General features: G+C 38.4%; 3 protein-coding genes across 4 annotated transcripts in view; 1 reads left to right on the forward strand and 2 right to left on the reverse strand.

Annotated features, from left to right (window-relative positions):
* LOC145887742 (mediator of RNA polymerase II transcription subunit 12-like protein) overlaps positions 1–7,470 on the forward strand; it is a 22,080-nt gene extending 14,610 nt beyond the window's left edge. The window contains exons 32-44 of the mRNA XM_082978948.1: positions 182–358; positions 585–752; positions 1,137–1,238; positions 1,720–1,851; positions 2,149–2,313; positions 2,854–3,017; positions 3,356–3,545; positions 3,878–4,115; positions 4,508–4,623; positions 4,970–5,132; positions 5,390–5,708; positions 5,888–6,038; positions 6,665–7,470. Of these exons, the coding sequence (XP_082835074.1) occupies positions 182–358; positions 585–752; positions 1,137–1,238; positions 1,720–1,851; positions 2,149–2,313; positions 2,854–3,017; positions 3,356–3,545; positions 3,878–4,115; positions 4,508–4,623; positions 4,970–5,132; positions 5,390–5,708; positions 5,888–6,038; positions 6,665–6,751 (2,172 nt within the window). The 3' untranslated portion in view covers positions 6,752–7,470. The remainder of the gene's footprint in view (positions 1–181; positions 359–584; positions 753–1,136; positions 1,239–1,719; positions 1,852–2,148; positions 2,314–2,853; positions 3,018–3,355; positions 3,546–3,877; positions 4,116–4,507; positions 4,624–4,969; positions 5,133–5,389; positions 5,709–5,887; positions 6,039–6,664) is intronic.
* Positions 6,997–14,023, reverse strand: LOC145887743 (uncharacterized). 2 transcript variants are annotated; one of them, XM_082978949.1, is made up of 18 exons: positions 13,770–14,023; positions 13,541–13,711; positions 13,061–13,155; positions 12,759–12,961; positions 12,281–12,506; positions 11,896–12,093; positions 11,272–11,512; positions 10,826–10,960; positions 10,577–10,757; positions 10,423–10,508; positions 9,889–10,108; positions 9,445–9,553; positions 9,237–9,389; positions 8,550–8,672; positions 7,953–8,133; positions 7,721–7,816; positions 7,590–7,657; positions 6,997–7,133 (listed from the first exon to the last, which is right to left on the reverse strand). In XM_082978949.1, exons 1-18 carry the CDS (start codon positions 13,816–13,818, stop codon positions 7,011–7,013), a joined length of 2,658 nt encoding a protein of 885 aa, XP_082835075.1. In that variant the 5' UTR covers positions 13,819–14,023; the 3' UTR covers positions 6,997–7,010. The 2 variants fall into 2 exon arrangements, with proteins under 2 accessions (XP_082835075.1, XP_082835077.1); XM_082978951.1 differs by lacking the exon at positions 13,770–14,023 and having other exon boundaries at positions 13,572–13,686.
* Positions 14,024–15,074: 1,051 nt separating this feature from the next.
* LOC145889580 (carbohydrate sulfotransferase 3-like) lies at positions 15,075–18,626 on the reverse strand. The gene is made up of 6 exons (XM_082980561.1): positions 18,560–18,626; positions 17,395–17,662; positions 16,691–16,808; positions 16,353–16,433; positions 15,957–16,138; positions 15,075–15,402 (listed from the first exon to the last, which is right to left on the reverse strand). Exons 1-6 carry the CDS (start codon positions 18,624–18,626, stop codon positions 15,075–15,077), a joined length of 1,044 nt encoding a protein of 347 aa, XP_082836687.1.
* Positions 18,627–20,405: the final 1,779 nt, after the last annotated feature.

A 20,405-nucleotide genomic window follows, 5' to 3' on the forward strand; every position in this document is an offset into this window, starting at 1 on the left:
TGAGTTTTCTAACGATTAAGGCAGCCGAATGCAGACGTCAAAGTTTGATAATTATTGTTTCCGTGTTTGCACGGTTGCACGGTTGCATGTACTCCCTGTCAACACCTTCTGCGGTAATTTTACGAGAAAAACACTTCAACGTCACAGCGTTGCAGCAAAATTTCCTACTTTTACTGCTCAGGTCCAAGGTCGCGTCCTGCAAGAAGCGAGTACGATCCTTGAAGCTCCCCAAAACTTTTCCATCTCCTCCACTAGGAGTGGTGCGAGCGTACGTGCTGAGAGACACGACAGCAAACAGACATCCTCGCTTCTCCTCAACCACCAACCCTTCCTCACGTTGATACTTACTTGTCTCAAGGTCGGTTGAAGTTCCGTTGTTGTTGTTGCTGAACACTGGTTCGTGTTGGTTTCGTAGAAAAGTTTTTCTGCCATATATTATAAAGTACGCATTTTTTGTTGCTCAAGACACGTATAAATATGTTGTTATTATACAGCAGTATTGTACGTTTGTCATTGGGTTCTGCAATTCTTTTAAAATATGATAATACTAACATATTCTATTCCATTCCCTATACGATGTACAGGGACAAGATGATCAGAGGGATTCTCTTTTGGACTCGTTACCTTCCCAGATCATAATGCTCCAAACTGAATGGCAGAGTGCTCATAACCAACGTGACGCAGGGAAGGATATACCTTATATGAGCACCTCACAAGGAGTGCATGAAGCTTTGCAGTTGCGTCTCAGTCTGGTGGGTGCAAAATGGGTTGTATTTTTTCCAGGGTTTCGAATTATGGATATTTTGACTGTGTTTGGCCGATATGCCCCCTTCTGTAATGTTGTTTTTTATTTGATGTAAAAATTGTAAACACACTCATGTATCACTTTGAAATAACCTCTACTTGATGTTGTGTTAAATATTTTCAGGATTTAGATGCGAATAATTTAATTACACGGAATAGAGAAGGCACAGCTAATATGCAAATCGTGAAAACAAACGTTTCGAACACTGCTGTGCTCACCATCAGTGCTGTAAACTAACTGACTGAGTTGCGGCTAAGCGCCCACAAAAGCGGACCAGCAGACTTATAACTCGCAAAATTATGTTTATCCATAAATATGTTATTTACAACAGGTTGGAGGTATGTTTGATACTGTGTTGAGCAACGCACAGTGGACAAGTAACGTCGTAGTTCTTCTGACTCAACTCATAAACTCCGGAATGGTGGAAGTCCAGGTAATCCCTTCATTTCTAACTTCTCTTTACAACTGTATCAAATTTATCTTCAAGAAAATTTACACCTTATTGTTAGAATATATATATATATTTCACCCCCAGGACATCATCAACATTCTTAATGAAATAAAATTTCAATTCTGAGAGTGTCTTGTTTTTAAAGACAATGACATTTTTGCCACGCAAGAAAAAGGACAAAACCCCATTTAAAAAGACAAATCTTTATTGTTTTGAAACAAACTATGTTTTATAGCCGTTAACTATTGTAGTTTTAATAGTCTGTTCTTCTGCCACATTAAAGCCTAAGTTGTATTGACCGACGTTTCGCCTTCTATAAAGCAGGGCTTCCTCAGGGTAGTGGAAAAACAAACAACCAACACCAAGAAAACGTACCACCACGAAAAAATAGAATATGCCTGGCAGCAACAGCAACATTACAGTTGCATAGTGGTTTGTTGTTCAAATTTGATTTTGGTTGCAGGTGAACGCCGAGTTGTACGATATTGTTTTTGATATGATCGCGATACTTCTACATCACACGTTGGGGGGTGACGGTTCGAATCGTGGCGAGGGAAGCAAGCGGGAATATATGAATATCGTCAAAAAAATGAAGGTATAATACATGTTGGTGTGCAAATATCTTCTAGCAGGCAATTGTTTTTTAATTTTGAATTAGGACTTTGTATCAACCATTTAAACAAAAGAATCGCTTTCTCACTAAACTCTTAACGGACACAAAGCGGCTTGGATTGCCACCAGATCTCGAACAAAACCAAAATAATCAAGTAGGAGCTATACCTGATTTTCAGTGATGACTCAAAACCACAGCACATATTTTTTATTTCAATCTTCTTCGAAAAGACGCCACCTGTCCAGATATCAACACAAACGTATTCGTTTTTATTTGCAGAAGGAAATGGCGGAACGACAATCTGAAAGCATCCAACGGTTGCGTCAACTCCTACCCATCCCTAGGGCTGAAGTCTACGTTGTCTGTTGTGAGCCGTCGGGTCCGTGGCTCGATTTTAGGGGCAACAAAGTCCCTGTGCCCGTCGACAGTACTCAAGGCCTACAGGTTAGCATTACTCGCTCGTGGGTATGACGTCAGAGAAATTGTCTAAAACGACCTCAAAACGCAAAAACTTGAGGGCATGTAAACGAGTTAACCACTGGAGAAATGTCATACACCACCTATTTTTGAACCGCTTTAACCGTGACCTTTTTAGGTCTGATCCAATTTTCCATTAGCCCGTTTTTGTGTTCGGGGCTAATTCAATAATTGGCTGGCCATATTGATAGACAGTTTTCAGTGGTATGTATACGTGGCAGCTTAAAATTTTTGTTAAATAGCGGTCACGGTCACAGGGATCTTCAGGAGTCCCAAAAAATAACATGTCTATCTGTGGAGCCAATTGAAACCCCAAGAACACATGTAAACAATTTTTTGCTCCCTAGATTTTTTTGGCTCGAAAATGTATTGTTTTTGTATTTAAATTTTACTGCAGTTGACAACATTGACCTCAAGCAATTGTCCACAGTTGCAGAAAAAATGCGGCAAGGCCACGTGAGGTCTGAATCTGCTTCTCGCGGTTACCGTTTGTTATGTTCCCGTCAGGTCGCCAGCAAGCAAAAGTTGAATGCATGGGACATCATAGAGGGTTTAAAGCAACCGGCACCTCTCTGTCTTGCTTGGTTCGGAGCCAGAAAGATAGAACGGAAGCCTCTCAAATACGAAGTGGAACACGCCTTGCTATTACACCATCAACACAACGAGAAAGAGTAAGTTTTTAACTTTCTTAATCCTAGTTGCGGATTTACAGATAAACGCCATCAAAAGATAGTTAAATCTGATTGTAGGTGAGCGTGGCGCATTAATGACTGCAAATTTAGTGGAATGGAGCTCTGCTGATTACATGGAGATCTGTACAGGATTTCAAAATTTTGAAGGATTTTAATTCGATTTAACTATTTAAGAAACCAGTTTTTGAAATAATTTCTGAATATTAAAACCTGCTTTCAAACACACATATTAAAAGGTCCATTTTGTTGAACAAAAACATCCCTGTTGCTTAACGAGATCCTATAATATTTGACAACCTTCCGTCTTTATCATCCAGCTTGAGGAAAGAGTTTCTCAAACCTCCTAAGCTCCCTCCGGAGGAAGAAGAAGAGGAAGTTATCCAACCTCCTGCGAAGATCCCGGAGCGCAAAATGTCCAAGACCAACTTGCCTGGATCTTCATCCGGAGATCCGACGAAGAGACCCAAGAGCAACAAGAGGCGTCCGATCCCCAAACCACCCGCAAAGGTCGAAAGGACTTTACCCTTTTTATATTACCACGCGCCCGTTGCGAAACTATGCTCGTTTTCGTATTATATTCGTATTATATTGCTGAGTATATCACTATCCATTCGGAAAATGTCTACAGAAAAATAGTTTTCCTCTTAACTGTGGCGTGTATGTAACGCCATGTAATCTCGAACCACTACATAAGATTGTGACTAATGTAGAATTTCTAGATGTATTGTTCATAAAAATGCCGACATAGTTTGTCAAAAGCTGAAACATGAGGAAATAAGACTCACACGTTTACACGACCCCGGAGTGAGTTCGTAAATCAGTTCCATCTCTAACCCCAGATTCCCAAGACAACATTCCGAACGGCGAACATGCCACTTGGTGGCGTGCCCAACGTGGCACAGCAAGCAATGCAAAACCCGATTGGACAAACGGCCCAGCACGGTAACACATACCAGGGATACAACGCACCCAGACAGCAGCAGTACAACTACCAGACAGTCCAGGCCGCCAACACCAACCCGGCAGGCAACTTCTCTCCCTCCGTTTATCAACCGACCCAACAGCACCTCGCAACCAGTAAGCTCTGTTTGGTGTGACTTAGAGTCAATGCGCCAAGGGTTGTTTATTGAACTATTTCGATTGCGCGTAAGAATGTAACTAGAACCAGTGGTTCCTGTTACAATAGCTTTGTGAACATGAAATCTGAAACTCGCCATTAAATTCATATTATTATACTGAATAAGATGGGCCTGAAATATTGTAATCTTCAGGCATATTTTGGCAGAAAGCGTGGTACTTTCTTGTATTGTACAACCATTAGCCACTCCGATTTTCATTGCAAAATACTATTTAAAAAGTTTTTGTGAATTTTTATTGCATTAACTGCAACTATCGGCGAATATTTCTATATTTTCTACCAATGTGCGTACAACAAAAGTGTTCAGTATTATCAGTGGTTTACATTACAGACAAGAACACCAAACAACAGTTGGCAGACATAATTCGTTCCCGCCAACCCATGCAAAACCGTTTCACAGGATTGCCGTCGAACCAGTCGAAAAACTGGACAGAGCAGAAGATGGTGGTTAGTAAACGCATGGTTATATATTTAAAAAGTGTAATTAGCACAAATATGCAAAGAATGTAACACTTTCCTGTTACATTGAAAACTATTACGCAGTGCCAAGCTGGAAATTTTTAAATCGTTTGTAATTGTCTAAATTACTAGACAAATGTATTTGTATTCCTTCATAGGAATAAGCTAACATATAATAGACTTGGAAACAGCTTATTCCCAATACCTGAGGTCAATATTCAGCCGAATTCCAAAATTTCATGTCTTTATCAATTTGCATAGGTTTATCAACCTTCTTCATAAATCCCAACGAAACTTCCATGCCATGTTGTTTGAATTTACTTGTCCTACACAGAAAAGTGGTCAGATGAACCATGAATTGTTCACACAACAACAGAGACAAGGCATGAACATGCCTCAACAGATGATGAACCAAGGTAACCATTACAACTCATACAACTCGAATGTGGCAGGCAACATGCAGCAACAACCACAACAGCAACAACAGGGAATGATAAGTGAGAGCTTGTTGTTGGTTTTGTTATGAAAGTTATGCTACTATGTATTTTTTAAACAAAATACCTCACTCTCACCTTTTCTTCTTGTGTATAGGGTTATATCATTGCTGCTGTGTTTTGTTTCAAAACAGTTCTCAACTAATTTTGGTACTTGACATAAATATTTAAAGTTCAAAAACACTAAATTTAAAGACAATGAACAGTTCCGTGCACTAAATTACAATTACACCACTTTCAACAGTGTATTTTACTATTAGATTACAACAACCCCCCAATGTACCGTAATACTGCCACCAATGCCGGCAGTTCCAGCCAAATGCCTGGATACCAGCAGCTTACAGTTGGTGGGCCATCAGTGAACCAGCAGTACTCCCAACCCCAACAACAGCAGCAACAGCAACCAGGCAGCAGTGGGTTTGTGGGCAACATGGGAATGAGTGGGAATCAGGTTTCTCGCAATTTCAACCAACGCTCTAACATGGGTATGATGGTAATGCAAGGACAGACACAGCAACAACCCCAACAGAACCAGTACCCGATGAGCCAGATGCAAGGTCGCGGGGGCCCTATTAGCAGGTAAGGTTAAAAATGTTGTTAACTTGACACAAGGCGATGATGTACTTTTCCCATATGAACACTGTGGCATGAATTTAGATGAAGCAAATTAAGCAGAACAATGACGGGAAAAAAACCTACCACACCTGTTCTGTGATTTTTTATACAAATTCCCCCTTAATTAAATCATCATTATTTAGAATGAACCCCCAGCAAGGGGCACAAATGACCAGTGGAATGGGAGCCAATCGCTTGCATGCCATGGGTGGAGGAGGCATGCAGGCAGCTGGGGGTAGTATGGGACAACAGGCAATGATGAGTCAGCAACATCAACCTATGATGAATCAGCAGGTATGAAGATCTTGTTGTTAATTGTTGTGTTGTCAGCATTTGTAGCCTTGTCAAATGGAGTAGAGGGCATGATGCATTTTTTGAAATAAAATCTTTTGTAAACTTTGAAAAGTTTGTGCGCAGAAGAAAAAGTTATCTTGTATGATGGAGTCCAGGATTGTGTCAATGCGTAACAGATTAAAGTATTAGGAGGATTATTGGTTATTAAGTATAGGAAACGGCAGTCCTGTAACAATTTTTACATAAACATTCAGTGCTTGGTTTATAAAATTAGGCAGATGAATTTGAGTAAAGTGATTCAAGGTTAGTACTTGTTTTCACTTGACATGAGAATTTGAGTCCATACAGAGAATTTAGTGTAGTTTAACCTAAGCAAGGAATTTGTACATAAGTAGTGAAACAAAAGTACATAAATTAACAGAGTGGTCATCAGTCTGGAAATCAAGTTTCATTGAAAGATTGTAAGAATCAAACCACCAAGAATGCTGACAGGTTAGTTTCGTAAAGTGTCTGAACCCAAGTAGCACAGATCTCATGTAAGCCCAATTTCGCTGTAAAAATATTGAATCTGTAGGGGGAATACGCCCAAAGTATATGTAAAAATTAATCCATGTTTGCTTTTTCAGCCTCAACAGTATGGACAGCAAATGCAACAAGTTACTCCAATGATGGAAATGAGAAGGAATGTCCACCAGCAAGCAACGCAGTATTGAACTAATCAAAATACGACACACTTGAATAGGAAAATGTATTTATTCACGCCTAACACTGTTTGAACCCGCCACACATGTTGAATTGTAACTCTTGCGGAAGATTTCCAAGCAGTGACATCAGAAAATTGTTATGAGTGTATTTATGCATGACATCAAAACAATTTATTTTCAGCCATTTTTGTAACATTTGCAAAATATGTTTTGCAGTATGACAGTAATGACATAAATTGGTACACCGACCACCACAGTAGGGTGCCAATTAAAATAGACTGTCTCTTGTATTGGGTCTGGAATGCCAGTACATTTCATCTTCGAATGACTGCTGTGATGGCCTGTTTCCTGCTTGCCTTTGTCGAGCGATATTTGCAGCCAAAAGCTTAACCTAATAACATGTGTGTATTTAAGAAGTCCAAGTTTGTTATTAACACTGTTGCCATTACAGGCAATATGAAAAGAAAAAGTTGTCAATAAAACAGCCAAAAAATAATTTGTGGTTATGAACATGTTAACATACAGACGGCCACTCTTTTGACCTATAAAGTCTCATCAGTGCAGCTTGTTTTTTTATAGGTCAAAGCAGTGGCCACCTGTGTGCAGCTCACAAAATTCATATTATTGGCTCCATGTTTATGTTCTTGAATTAGTAGAGAAATCTCCCAACAGTTTTATAGGCATCAAAAATTTGCTATCTGATCATTAAAAAAGTTATGTAAGAGAAAACCCGAGTCATTTGTTGCCTGATTGTAGGTGAAATAGATTTAACAGAAAACATAATGACAAATGACTTTTCTCTTTTGTAACTTATTCATGTGAGATTGTTTCATAAAGTTAATGTCACCTGGGCCATGGTAATAAGACTTCCCCGGTCCGGAACCAAACTCTGGGATGTCTGAAGTTTTGTGGCACCTGCGTTCATACAATTTAAAGGCTGTCAACATGTTTTATGAATTCGTAACATTTCTATCATACCTTCCATATTCTTTACTCTAGCCCGAAGAATGCGTTCACCAATCTGATCTTTCAGTAGTGTTGACACTTGCAGGAAAGTCATGTATGCAGTAATACCTGAAATACAATCTCTGTGGCATGAATGCATTGTAATGATAGGCTGTTTAGTACACAAAATTGTCTGTTTAGTACATAAATCCAACAAGCAAACTAATTTTACAACATCACCACAGTGGGTATAAAGTCAACATACACGCAAGTCTTTTTATTGGAGCAGTTGTGTATCCAAGTGTCAGCAAGCATTCCAAGGTAAGGCGTTTTATCAGGGAATCACTAGCAAGCGGACATATCGCCTCCATTCCATTGAGAAACTCTTCTGTAGTCATTTGACCCTTTTCCTTCATTTCACAACTTGCCAGTTTTGCCTCAGCATCCTGGCAAGACAGCAAAATTACACACATCAATTGAGATCTTTTCCTAGTGCAGTCATTCCAAAACATTTTTCCATGCCACCAGTTATTAGTGTAGTTCCCTTTTATCAAGCTAATGATCAAATCAGTAAAGGATTTGCTAAGGAAAGGTTAAATATGCCCAAACACAATTTCTTTAAAACAAAGTAATTATTATGCAAAAAAGTTAAATCTATTGCGATAGTTCTGTAGCCTACTGAAATATCTTTGTGACCCACGGTTTGGGAATCCCTGTCCTAGGGCATATATGGATGCTAAATGATTAGGAACTATAATTGTCATGCAACTATAATTGAATACAAGGGGGTGCCAAGACTGATTAAAAGTGTGACGACAAAAAAGATTAAGAATTACATATTGTAGGTAAAACCTGTGGTTACCTGAATCCGAGGCTCCTTGTTTTTAGTGGTGATGTGGATGATGTAATTCATCACCAGGGTTTTGGATATTTTGTTTTGACTGAATGCAACATACTCCATTGCCAGCATTTCTGCATCATCTTCCTACAAAATGTGGTGAGAAGGATGAACGAATGTAACTGCAGTTATTTGTTAGATTAACATTTTGTTTAGTCGGGAGAAAAAAATATTTCGGGAATGTAAGAAAAGTCCAAACTGTCCAAAACAATCATAATTCAGTCTCAATGTGATTAGTAAATCAAATCTGGATCCAAAAAAACCAAAGGCCCCTGGCAGGCTGTCGATCGCACACCGTATCAATAATAATGTATTAAAATCCAAACACAGCGATCTTCAAACAGCTCAGATCGATTTATTTAGAGAAAAATATATTTCGCCTAAAACGGCATCATCAGTTTCTCCATTTACCAAATCGCCGTTTTAGGCGAAATATATTTTTCTCTAAATAAATCGATCTGAGCTGTTTGAAGATCGCTGTGTTTGGATTTTAATACATTATAATTCAGTCTCTTACTAATTTTCAATGTAAATGGAGTTTATCCTTTTTTTAATTTTGTATTTGCACTTTCTTATTCAAAACCTAATTTAAATATTAAATTACATGGTTGACATCAATAAATCACATCATTGTATTGCAATATTACATACATGCAAGAAAGGGTAAAGCACTTCTGCGAAAGTTGTAAAGTCCGATACTTCTTTCCACTCAACCACGTCAATCAAATCTGCCACCAAGTGTAAATATCTTGCTACACTTCCATCCATAGTTCCTGCCAAAATCAGTCCCAAGACAAACACCGTCTAAAAACACATAAATTGAGTTGTATAATAAACATGCAGTACAAGAACTGATTACCTTGTCCTGGGCAGCATACTTTACCACGGCAGTAATTAGATCATATGTTGCCATTGGAGATATCTCTTCTTCTTGATACCTCTCTGACATAAAGTTGTACATGTAACCCCTAGAATAAAATACAACACTGTTACTTGGGCTAAAACTATCTAATACTCCTCCTGTATAAGTCATGGAGCCAATAATAATATGTTGATAATGCACACTGTTTTGACCCATCAGGTCTGATCAGTGAAGCTGGTGACTCATAAATGTCTTGTAGTGGTTTGTCTCTGTACCAAGCTTGGTACCTAATGGAGCCATGTTGACTGCAAAGTCATGAAAAGTAGAATAGAGTGCTTGGCTAGTTATCCAAGACCTGATAGGTTAAAAACAGTGTGCACTGTTTTCAATATAGGATTGTTTTTCAAATATTGCAACATAGACCAACTACATTTGCCATACTTAATTGTGTATGTTTCGTCATCTGGTCCAGCATGCTCTTCCCTCCAAACAATGCTGGCATAAAACTGCTCAAGAAGGGAATACACTCTGCTTAGGGAAAGTTCGCGTGTGGCGCACACAGTTGATGAGCTTGACATTACATCAATACCAGCTCTTCGTTTGGCATCCTGCCATAAAGGAGCCAGTTGTCGCCGGACCGACTTGGCATCACTTGTCTCTTCTGTACATAAATGCATGAATTGTTGCATTTTACGATATCAATGTTTTTGTAGGCCATTCTCTGTTTTAGTTTATTTATTAATGGGAAAAGGTAAAGGCAGTGTTCACTTAAACTGAAAATAGCAGAGTGACAAAGTAAATGTGAACAGCACATTTTATTATGAGGTGACTTTATCTGTTATGCCACTGTTAATTCATAATTGATATATAATAGCTAAGATCATCAAGTCTTGCAGTGAGACTATCCAGTCTTACCATGTGAAAGTAAGCACAGGAAAGAAAGTTATGGTGGAGAAATGTATAGACAAAAGTTACCATATCCATTATCCCAGTGTCTGTCTTCTGGGATTGGGTCATACCACTTTCCTTGATGTTGAGGGTACTGCTCATTATCCAGGGATCTTATAATGATAACAGCTTGTGAGTGGACAAGAGCAAGTTAAATAAAAAAATGTGAATCTACACTTACATTTGAGGTTGCAGTGTTGGCATGGAAACCCTGACCATCGGCCTTGAGATTTTAATGTGTGTGCAACTGTTTGGGAGTGTCACAACCAAGTCTGTTTTAGTTATTTTGTGGGGACAAATAGCTGTCTTTTCACCACAACTCACACAGAACTTGGCATTGGCCAGTTCATCAAATGTCTTTCCTTCAGAAGGTTTTTGAAAATATGTTTTAGTTTTTAGGAAAACCAATGAAGTTGAATAGTAGCTTTACCAGCATTGATTGATGTGTAAATCATTGCAGAGTATTTACTCAGAAGCCTCTCTTGAGGATTAAATGGATCACTTGTTGGATCCACCAGTGGTGTTGTGTCTTCCTCAAGGCCACTCTCAAGGGAAAGTTGTGATTCTCAATACAAAACAAATTACTTCTCATTTCAACTGGAAAATTGCTTTTTTATAGGACAGCTTGCACAGAGAATATGTTTGCATTATTCTAATCAGTCCTACTTTTTCCTAAATCAGTCCTACGCCCCCGGAATCTGAGGGACTCAAAACGGTTGTCAACGGGCCGGCTGCAACAACTGGCAAAGGACACATAATTATGATAAACCACATGGAATTAACACCATTTTCAACATTTGAATTGATTTTCAAAAAGGCATATATACATAACAGCAATATGACCAATTATGTTGGTGTCCAGCTATGTTGAACTACCGGTACTGGTCTTTTTCCCCGTATCATCATGGATCATCATCCTACTGCTTCCTGGACCTCCAGCCATGGAAGAAGGTGGAAGGGTGCCAGCATTGCTTCCAGCATCACCGGCTGCCATGTTTTCAGCCTGTTCCATTTGTGACAGTTGGCTTTGTAGGGTGTCACGGTGTTGTCGTACAAGCTCCAGTTCCACAACCGCCGACGATATTAGCCTCTGAAAATTTTTCAGCTTTGATGACATCTAAAAACAAAAACCACAAGTTGAATACTTCGATGCAAAATACTGCAAAGCACATGATCATGGAAAAAAGTGCCAAAGCTATTGAATGAGAAGAAAACTTAATTTATGCAAACACAACTGTGTCCATCATCAGTGCAAGAAACTGACCAACAAGTCTGGGCCATCAGCGGGCAAGCCAATTGTAAACTTATTAAAATATCCATTGGAAATTACTTAAAGTAGTTTTGTAAGATTAAAAGACTCCACTATATATAACTACTAACCTGTAAACTTTTTGCAAAACATTAAAACTTACAACTTAATCATGTCAGCTAAAAATACGAGTCCAATGCTTAAGAAAACATCAAGTGATTAAGTTGCACAAAATACAATCAAAAACTTACCTCATCTCCAAGACTTTCCAGTTGTAATTCCTCTGTGAAGAAGTTTGTGTCCGCTTCATTATCAGAGAATCGTTTTCCTGATAATTGCCCTTTTACTTCTTCCAGGTATTGGTCGTACTCCTCCAAACTCTTGGTTTGAACTTCTATGATTTGTTGCTCGAGTTTTGAAGCAGCCTCAATACTGGAAAGAAGTTGTGTCTAAACAAAGAAAAAAATAACGACATAGTTAGAAGTTGGGGTGACTGTTACATTCATTTTGTGAAATTTTCTGAATTCTGCTTTTGTAGCCATATGATACATTTTTGTACATTTAATACACCTTCTTTAAAATTGTCATGAAGAAATAATTTCCACTTATTTTTTAGATAGCCAACTAACAAAGCACCTTTTTAGTTGAAATGACAGGTCTTCTAAACCCTCTTCGTGGCCGTTTGTCTGCAGGAAGGTCAAAAGTGTCCTTAAGTGTATCATATGCAACCTTGTATCGCCTCAACATTTCAGACTCAGACTTCAGATCACTGTTTTTGTCTTGCATGATTTGGACGATGTTCTCCAGCGAGTTTGCCACCTCATCACTCTTGCTCTGTTCTTCACCAATTTGTTGCATTAGCCTGGTGGTAAAAATATTAGTTTGGTTTTTGTAACAAAGTGTTTTTTCGCAGCTTCTCTGTGTCGCCCTCAGGACTACTTTGTTTCATTACAAAATATTGGTTTACCAAGGTATTCTGACTAACAAAATTGAATATGTAAGGAGTGAAATTCATGGAAAGTTTTGTGTCGTTTTTCCAAGGTCTGGCTTCATATTCATTTTAGGTGATGCTAACAAAAAAGTTGTATAGTCCTTAAAACTTGTGCCATGTTACATTTCTATATGGTCTTCTTTTTGGTTGTTTAGGTCATCCAATGAAGCGAAAATCCTTTTTCCTTCCTCCTGTTCCTTCTTCAAACTTATAATTTCCTTATCCTTGGATGCTATTGTATCTTTAGCATTGACGATTTCCATTTTCAATTCATCAATCTTTTCTTGCAATGTTTCTTTAGTCTCATTCCGTTGATCCTGCAGCCTCTGGTCAAGTTACAAAAAAGTAATGCTTTTTGTTTGGTACAATTGGCACATCCTGCTACCATTGTAAATTTGTAACAAATTTTTGTGTTTTTTTTTTACCTGTAACAAGACAAAGTAAGGTATTCTTTCTAATTTTGGACTTCCTTCATTTCTGTTCTTTTTTGAAGTAGTGAACGACTCACTGTAGACAGCATCTGCCAAAATAATACACTCCTACTTATTATTTTTTCTGACAGCTTCTAAATAACTCAGGACATGGGTTTGTCTTCCGTTATAAAATTATGATGTAACAGTAATATCGAAGGCAAATAAATGTAATCATTTATGTCAGGGGTGCACAACTCAAACAGTGTACATATCATTTTTGTGCCAAATATTTGTATGACCTTTTTTTAGGTAAAAATCTGTTTGTAAAAAATGTCGATTGAAGGTTGTTGGATCTAAAACAACATTCAATTAAGGATGACGTTTGAAAATTATTAAATCAACATTGAGGCTTGCCAACACCAATTAGAACACAAATACAATTACCCTCAAATCATCACACCCAAATAGTTATAAAAAAAAACTTTGACAAACCCACGAGCTCCTCCCGAATAAGTTTTAATACCGGTGTGTATATTCCACAGTGAGGAATTATTTCCTGAAGTGATTGAAAAGCCATTCCCACCCTTGTGGCGGTGGACTCCGAAGACTGAAGCGTTTCATCCTTTGCCTTCCTCTCCAGCACCGTCAATAGGTAAGAGGTTGCTGGAAAGGAAATACGGATTAAGTTTTTTATCGAGTACCGAATTTTGTGATTTCTCACCTGGAGAATTTTCCTTACGAGACACCTTGGGCTGACGTTTCCCTGACATTACAATAGTTTTAAATCTTTTGTTTAACACAGATTGTTTTAAAAGAATCAGGTGTAAATATGCATGGATATAGGTAAACAGCAAATGGCGATTGTTTTCATAAGGTACACATTTCCTTATACAACTTTACATGTCAAAAACATGATTTAGGACGATTGCTGTAATGCTAATCTTTATTCTTGAGCCCATACATTATGTTTTAAACATTATATGCAACTAGTGGCTAAAAACAGCTGAAACAACCACAACAGACAACTTAAATAATAAGGCTAATGACAAACGAAGCCAATTTCTTGCATGTTTTCCACCAGTAACTATCTTTAATCGCTACAACTGTGAATTGTTTGTTTGTTTTAAACTTATCCAGTGCATTTTGGACAAATTGTATTTGTCAGAAATTCTTCTTTTTCATGCAATAAAATTAACACCAGTTCTTGTATATGTTCACGAAGCTTATTACTGGCGGCTTCTCAATAGAAGTTTACTTGCCATTAGGCTACGCAAATGGAGTCAATGCGACATTTTTCACGTTTTTATTACACAACTGCACAAGACGTGAGGGGGGGCTTTCTTGTTTCCATGGAAACAGGGGTTTTCCCCATCGTAAGAGTAGGCGAAATTGAAAAAAACGTTTCGACTTTCAAAAAGTGCCCAAATGCCTAGTAGGTATAGATTTAAATTATCAAAAAGTTTAAGCTATAGCAGCGCCACCTTAGTAACATGTATTATTGACATAAAAAAGTTTCATGCAATATATAGATCAATCATTTTCAAACAATTTACGGCACTGGTTTAATACCCGCAGCTCAATATTACAGTTCCGAATTATTTCCATTTGTAATAAGTTTCATAAAGGAAAAAGCAGATTGCATCACACGAATGCAGTGGTAACATATGAAAGCATTTTTTATGTTCTCATATTCAACAATATTACACTACACATGCCGAAGTATTTCACACAATATTGGTTAAGTGGTGAAATTTCCGCTGCATACGTCGTCACACGGAACAATATTCAACTTGTTTTTTCCTATTTTCAACGCGAGACACGGGTCAGAAAATTGCATTTAAATTCACTAAATCAACGAGCCTTTTTGTCCAAAGGGGGGCTTAATTAATTTTAGAAAATACGTTTCGCCAAAAAAGCAACATTCAAATACAAAATAGATAAAACGATGCGGGTGAAACATTAAAAAGATATAACATTTTACATAAAATCAGTTTTGGATAATTTGTTTCCACAACGACACCGCTTTTTAGTTTGTTTTTTTGCCATTTACGATCTTGATCTTTCGTATCGGTAATTCCGATTTATCTTTCACCGGTTTGTAACCGAACATTTCCATCACCTCCGCACAATCCTCTTGTATTCTCAAAATCTCCTCGAAAGACAGATATGATTTCCATGACTCTGCAGTGGAAGATGAATTTCGTCGAGTCGCGTACGGGTTTATTGGAGTGTCTTTCGCACTGGCTTGAGTGTTTTGTTTGATCCAAGTCCTCACTGCTGGATTGAAATCGAGTCCGGAAAAGCGATAAATTTCCTCAGCTTTCTGCATCGGGTTGTGAGCAACATCTTCGTATCTGTTCAGAGATAAGTTTCCTATTGAAGTAGTTTGAAATACAAACTTAACATTTCACAACCTATAACAAATTTTGGCGAAATCCTGTTTAATATCACATATATTTTTTCCTCCAGAGTTTATAGTACTCAAAATATCTTCAGCTACTTTATAAATATCAGAAAATAATTATTGTTTTGAGAGCTGGAGACCGGTGTACACACTGTTTCGACCTGTAAGGTCTCATCAGTGCAGCTGTTGACTGTGGCACTGCTGTGATAGCTTTTACACTAGCAGGCACACATATTTCCACTTTGTGGTACCTTTCAGTCAACGTCGATCCGTTGGGTACCCTATACTGAGTACCAAACAACAGAGACGAACCACCGTGGAGCGCACTATGGCCAAACGAACTGCTTGGTAACAGATAGTGCTACCGGCTCGGGTAAACCCAATTATTGTTTTTTTAGTTTTTTAACATAAGTTTACGGAATAAGTTTGTCAACAAATTAAACATTTTACAGCCTTTTTGCTGAAACCAACTTGCAGAAATTCCCACCGTCGCAGAATACCCACCTGACCAACATATATCGACCCTTCAGCCACTCTGTGTCCTCCGTCACTGATAAACCGACTTTCCCGTCCTGTAACATTCGGTTGCACAATTCTTTGGAGGAGTTCAATTTCCAGGTACTTTCGGCGTTGATTTTCGTACGCGAACTCTGTATTCCACGGGGGTCTCGGACCAGATGTAAAACCTACATCAGGAAAGAGTTATAGATCACCCTCCCTATAGGATGTGGTAAGGTGTACACCAGTTTTCTACATCACTGTGGAAAATTTTGGCGAAGCAGCAAAGCCAAGCGGTTACGCGTCGATGGATAAATTACACCGCAGATAATTGTGGTTGTTGTGCCATGGTTACAGCAGCTGTCGTTTTTGGCACAGAAACTGGATTTAAGTGCAGAACACCTTTATATCCGTAGCTGGATTGTCCACTAACGATTCCAGATGTTTCATGTTGCACAAGCGAATAATCTTGACCGCTGATAACTGGATAAGACAAAAATGTGAAGAATACGCTTTAAACCTCAGGTAAACAAACACCTCCTGAACGTTTTAATGGTGCCAATGTTGTTGTTGGTATAAAAATTACGTAGATTTTATTGCAACTTACGTTTCGTCAACGAGACTTCTTTAGGGTACGAAGAAGTCTTGCCGGATGGCAGACGAAACGTAGGTTGCAATAAAATCTACTTGTTTCAAAAAGTCAGTTCTTTTATATTTGTGAATAGTTTCGAGTGTCGTACATTCTTCAATCTGCAGACGTTGTTGACACGTGGTATGTGAACAGGCCCGCAGTGGTTGCAATGCGTTTGGTCGCCGTAAGGACACAATTTCCTCTCGCACAACTCGCGTGTGTTTTGTCTGCGAAAGAAGGTTAAGTTCTCATTAGTGTGGCGCCTTGACTAAGATCAAGAAACGCGTAACCTGACCAGTGGAGAAAAATACCTAGAAGTTCAATGCACAACTACACAAAAGTTTGGATTTTTCAAATATTGTGCCATTTGTTGGAATTGACATGTGAGGCTGCAAAACGTTTTTTAGTTTCATGCAGGAATAGAATTTCATCCAAACTAAAACTTAGTTAATCCAAACTTAGTTTCATCCAAACTACGTGTGGGGATTAAGATTACTTCGGAACTAAAAACACAAAACAATCTGATTTATTTTGTTCCCTTTTCACCCCATTTGCGGTATGAAAGTAAAGATACAAAATTATATTTATCCTCTCTAAAAGCCTTGGTCTGAATTTTACAAGTTTTAAATATATTTTACATGATTTTATCCGTATGTGCTTCATTGGAGAATGTACATGTTTGTGAGAATAATGGCACAAGGGCAAATAGCCAAGTGACTACAAAATCACTCCAATTTTGGCATCAAAATATAGCATGGTTATTTTATGGTCCTGACTTATGGTAACCTTGACAATAAAACCTACAGAGATCACCTGAAGCAAAAATTATCCTTCATGCACAGTTGGTGCACTGGATAATTGCCTTTTTCCCTCTTGGCCTGCGTTGTGTAGAGCCCCTCGACGTCCAGAAAGTTACACTGAAGAGTCGCTTTGATCACCCGCAACTTGTCCCCTACCTGAGTTTCGCAAATGTCGTAGAACGGCATAAGAGGTTCGAACGTGTAGAACGCGTCTTCGTGTTGGTTAAAAAGTTGACCGAGGAAAGATGTCCCCGAACGCTGGTAGGAGAAAATGATGACTCCTGTTCAAAGCAACAACTTAGTTAACTGCGACTGCCACCAAAACATACATTGCACATTTTCAAAACGGATGCGTTCACCAACGCGATGCTGCAGGGCAGGGTTTCTCAAACTGCGTACCATGAAGCGGGGTCAGGTGTCCCGAGTGTTTTCACCAATAATATACGTGAGTAAAATTGTAAAACATAAAATTAGGACGTATCGCCCAGAATCAAAGCAATTTGTTCACGTAACCAGGGCCATATTTTGCATTAAATGCCGATTTTGCTCCAATACATAGATTCATTTAAAACTTGAACTGACTTAAAAACCTAAACAAATTTATACAAATGTGCCGTAAAACCATAAAGTTTAAGAAACCCCGCTGTAGGCACTTATACATCACAGCCTTTGTTAACCGCCACAAAGTTAATACTATGCAGAAAGTACAAGCACATAATGTTTTTTGTCGGTAATTAAAAACGGCGAAAAAAATTTTGTTTGCTGGTTCGTTACTATGTTTAGTTAATATAATATAACTTACCTTTACGACAATGCATAAAAGTAAATTGGGAGAACTTTTTTGTGATTGAATCAATCCGCCATATTTGCCTTGCATAAATGGGACCAAATTTTGTGTAATACGTGTTGGCGAAAACACGTTCGTTAAAAAGCACGGACAAGCACAAAGCCGAAAACGTTTTTTCACTTCCAGACAAGTCCAAGACCCCTCATCTGTAACTCAATCGCTAATGAACACTCTGCACTGCGTTAAGAAAACAGGTTTAACGGGTAAGGTTGCTTGACTCAGTGGTTTCTGACGCGTCTGGTTGTTAAGGCTATACGATCCTAATGATTCTCCCTGCCATTGTGCTTGCAAACTTCAGTAAGAGGCCTGCAAGTTCATTCATTCCCCTTACCTTTTCGTTGGGGTGGAACCATTTTGATAGGTACGCGATAGAAGCTGCCAAAGCGGTAGGCAAACATTTTCCTGTAAATGTCTGCATTTTTGAAGCTGGACATGATTTTTGCATCTGCTTGATCATCTTTGGTTACATTTTCCGTGTATGTCCACTGTTCTAAAAAAAACGTTATTCGCACTTTTGGGTACCACCGTTATTTTGAGGCAACTTTTGGTATTAAATTGTTCCTTCACTCCAAATCAACAATTCCTGCGAGTGATCCTAAGTCGTTTGTTTGAAGCTGTCGACATATAAGTTATATATATCGCATGTATTTACAGGAATCATTCAAAAATATTGTTTTTTTTATGTCGGTATTTAAACTGCGTTGTTTGTGGTTTTAGTGATACCGATGATGCTTGTAAATACAGGCGAAATACATATACCATGAACAACGTCTAACAAACGACTTTGGATTATTTGCAGGAATTGTTACAAAATCTGTTGCTTGTCTTTGTTGGCCAGAAAGAAAACAGGGGATTCAAAGTATACAAAACTTTCACTCCAAATCAAATGAGGAATTCGCAACTTTTTGCACAAATATTTGGGCACAGAATGTAGCGACCCCCAAATTAGACAAACGCATTACCATGCCTTTCATTTAGTATTCTAAAACCAGTCCTAAACGACTCACCGGGTTTATTTGCCTGTAACGTTTGTCCACATGTTGTTTGTTGGCTTCGGTTGTCAAGCTGCTTGTACAAGTAAAAAGTGAAGCACACTGTGTAGCAACATGCGAACAAGACTGACAGTTTTCCTCCTACACGCATTTAGATACCAAGTGATTTTCTATTTAGAAGTTTTTAGGAATACAACTGTTTCCTGGACGTAATGTCTGCATTTGTTAAGACTATCACAAACATGAAAGCATCTCTTTGGCCAGTTTTCCTCTTTGCATTTAGAACAAGGGAGGTAAACCTGTGGGGTGTCTGCAGCCAGCGCTCAACACGCGAACAAACGATTTTGTGCAGTTGTAAAAGTATGATTTGAAACGGCGGCGCTAATACAGAAGATTATTACACAGTAATTAATAAATGGTCTTTTTAGAAAAATGTCGCCAACTTTCTACCATAATGCAATGAACAAATGACATGACAAGTCATACTGGCTTCACAAACAGCAGCGCCATTGTCAAAACACGTTCAGCACTAACGGCAAACCTAAGTCGACGATGGAGATTCCCCCTTTTGGCTGAGATGACAGCACAGTTATAAAAAATTTGACAATGACATCGGTGCACAAAAGTTTTGTAAACTTGACCAAGGCATCTATCTCGCCCAGCAATAGTACAGAAATTAATGGCGTTGCAACAAAAATATGAAACATCGTTGGTAAAAACTTCATTTCGTGCTTTTTTAGGTTTGTACTCTCCTTTATTAAGAAAATCAGTAAACGACCCATATCGGTCCATTGGACCAATCCATGCACTGTAAATATGTGTAGAAATCATCGCTTATTACCCCAAAAAACGATTTGCCTTTTTTAATTAAATCTTTTTCAAATTCCCTCAAAATTATCAAGACACGAATGAAGCGATTTATAAAAACTGACTGACAACAAGTCCGACAATTTCGTTCCCAAACTGACCTGACTTTTTTCTTGCCAAACAGTGAAAAAGCAACACTGTTACAAAAAAAAGCTTCGCTGGAGTACCTTTTTCGTCTTTGTGGTTGGAACAAGGGTGTGAATTCCTTTTTGCTGACACATGTATTTCAGATGCTTCTAGGGTCGCTTAATAGGGAATTTATGTTCTTGTTTTCACCATGCGACCCTACAAAAACAGACTCAATCAACACACTGAATT

The sequence above is a fragment of the Ascidia mentula genome, chromosome 1, assembly GCF_947561715.1.
Source record: "Ascidia mentula chromosome 1, kaAscMent1.1, whole genome shotgun sequence".
In the NCBI taxonomy this organism is placed as follows: domain Eukaryota; kingdom Metazoa; phylum Chordata; class Ascidiacea; order Phlebobranchia; family Ascidiidae; genus Ascidia; species Ascidia mentula.